This window comes from Penaeus japonicus, unplaced genomic scaffold (assembly GCF_977035675.1).
Source record: "Penaeus japonicus unplaced genomic scaffold, GWHDUDI00000001_assembly GWHDUDI00000003, whole genome shotgun sequence".
Classification (NCBI taxonomy): Eukaryota; Metazoa; Arthropoda; class Malacostraca; order Decapoda; family Penaeidae; genus Penaeus; species Penaeus japonicus.
Genome location: NW_028234405.1, coordinates 48,131,833 through 48,134,332, shown reverse-complemented (window position 1 = coordinate 48,134,332; position 2,500 = coordinate 48,131,833). Strand labels below are relative to the sequence as shown.

The following is a 2,500-nucleotide window of genomic DNA, read 5'->3' as shown; positions in this document are numbered from 1 at the left end:
GTTTGGTAGATTAATAAATGGCATAGCCACAGCAATATAAACAATTATTTGTTGTTGTCAGTGTAGTTATACTGATAGAACCAAAATGCCTGGATATAAAGTGCAGTGTAACATTTACTACCTGTGTTGATATCAAACCCTGAATAATAAGTGTTCTGAAATAGTGAATTAGTGTGAATTAGTATAATTTCGGAGCCTCATGTTTAGCCGAAACAGGCCAGCAAAAACCTTCGGTGCCGCGACAATGTAAGCAGAGGTGATGCTGTCTTAGCTGATCTATCTGTGGCTCCCCGGGCGACTCCAGCACAAGGATACACGTTCGTTGTGTTCATAGCTAGTATCGGGACCATACATGTATGACTGGAAGGCGCCTCACACTGCTGCCCCAGGGGCTCCGGTACCCTCAGGGGGGTGCTGTGCAGCCACCTGCTTCCCCCATCAGCACCCCGGGAGTGGAAGCCTTTCTCGGGAGATCCTCGCTGGCAAGAGTAAGCGCTCTCACCCCCTGCTTCTTTTTGACGCTCAAGGCGTTGTTTTTCTTGATGCTCGCCTCGTCCCAGGGGGTAAAGGCAGTGGTCGGCGTTGCGACGAACCCCTCGGTGGCTGTACTAGTTGCTCAAGACATTCGCTTTGGCAGGGACCACAATTTCCGCCCACAACAGAATCATGTCTCGTCGAGGACGTACCACTCACCAGCCTCCTCGTCTCCCCCGCGTCCGCTCTCGCACGAAACCCCCTCGAAGCAGACTGGCATCATCGCAGTGCCAAACGCGGTCACCAGAAATCCAGCGGAGATGTGGTCGACTTCCCATCGAACGGGTGCTCAGGCGAGTGCAGGCGGCGGGCCCTCCACGTCCTCCTCTCTCCCCGCTCCGGAGCCTCATCCACGAGGCCAGACGCCCTTCGTAGCCTCTCGCCAAGAGTGGGGCGAGAGCGGACCCATAGCATCGCCTCAGACTCATTCTTTAGTCGGGGAATTAGATAGTGGGGAAGACTGTGCGCCCTGCCATTACGCCATGTATAAATATCCTTTGGGGAAAAGTTACGACATTAGGGACAAGTTCGTCATCTCATCAGACCGTCTGGAGGCGCCCAGACAGACGTTTATCGATAGTGAAGGATACAGAGGGAAAACGTCCGCCGGAATAAACCCGCACAGCAGACTGAATTCAAACCACCTCGGTGAGGTTGTAAAATTCGGTCCCAAGGGTCTGCATGGGGGAGACCGACCCAATATCTGGCCTTCCCAAAGCGGCCAGAAGTCACAGAGCCTCCAGGAGGAAAATCTCTGGCCATTTCTCCCCGGCACTCAAGCGTTTGGGAACAATAGAGACAAGATAAAGCTTAATCTCGACTCGGATGAAACGCGTGAGGATGCAAGGGAAGAACTCCATATAAAAGCGGCAGTGGCATCCAATTTTTATCATTACACCGACGCGAAAACTTCCAGAAAATCTAGGCAGCGAAAAACGCCATCCGAACTAATTTACGCCCGCGATATGAGACGTGATTCACGGGTCAACGAATCCCCCCGCTACCCCGGGCTAACGTCCCCCACACTCACGAAGAAGCACCACTCGCCAGAGGACGACGGATCGACGTCCAGGAACAGGAACAGGAACGGAGACTTTCTCGTGGAGTTCGGCCTCGGCCAGATAGATGAGGAGGACGAGGATTCGCCGTGGAACAACGACATAGGACAAGGCGAGGGGGGCGTTCTTGATAACGACAACGACGACCGTAAAGACGAGACCTCCGAGGAGAAGTTGCAAGCTAGGGATAGGGATTCACTGCAATCGGGACTCCGAAACGAAGGAGGATTTCGCCCAAGAGACAGCTTAGTGAGCGGTGGAGAAAGAACGACCAGATTTAAGGAGGAGAAGCACCCACTGGTTACTGATTACGGCAGTATAAACTTCGGAAGATCATTGCGCTACCGACGGGAACGTACAGGTAAGCAATGGTATATTAGGGAGACCTTTCCACCAATGTTTCTACGTATGGTTAAGTAGACAAGTAGAACGGAAGAAAGAACGAAAAGAAAGAGCTTCAGTGTAGTTGTAGAGATATATATCGTGGCATTCATATAGATCCACAGTCACATTTCTCTTTTTTTTCTATTCTTATAAAGATGAAAGACAGGATTTCATCTGATATTCAAATAAATGCATTACTACCGAGAATCAAACAGATATCCATCTTTTTTTTTCGAGCTATTATCATTTTTTTGGGGGGAGGGGGGGGAGTGGGAGTATATACAAAGCTTCCACTCGGTGAAGCGTATTTGATTATAAAAGGCAGTACAAGATTTTTATTAAGATTAGATTATCGCCCGTGGCTACACGTTAAGAAAACGAATACTGTCGACTATCCATGCATCAAAAGCAATTGTGATTGAATTTGTTACATTAATTAGCCAATGTAAGCTTATATATCACTCCCTCGGAACCCTTTGTAGAAACATCACTCAGATTCAGGATTAGTGAAATCACATGCCACT

The 2,500-nt window shown here is 49.4% G+C and overlaps 1 protein-coding gene across 1 annotated transcript in view; it reads left to right on the top strand.

The window, feature by feature from the left end:
• The window catches only part of LOC122252301 (uncharacterized), a 210,335-nt gene that overhangs the window by 613 nt on the left and 207,222 nt on the right, over positions 1-2,500 (top strand). The window contains exon 1 of the mRNA XM_086535044.1: positions 1-1,953. This exon is cut by the window's left edge and continues 613 nt beyond it. Coding sequence (XP_086391170.1) covers positions 357-1,953 — 1,597 coding nt within the window. The 5' untranslated portion in view covers positions 1-356. The remainder of the gene's footprint in view (positions 1,954-2,500) is intronic.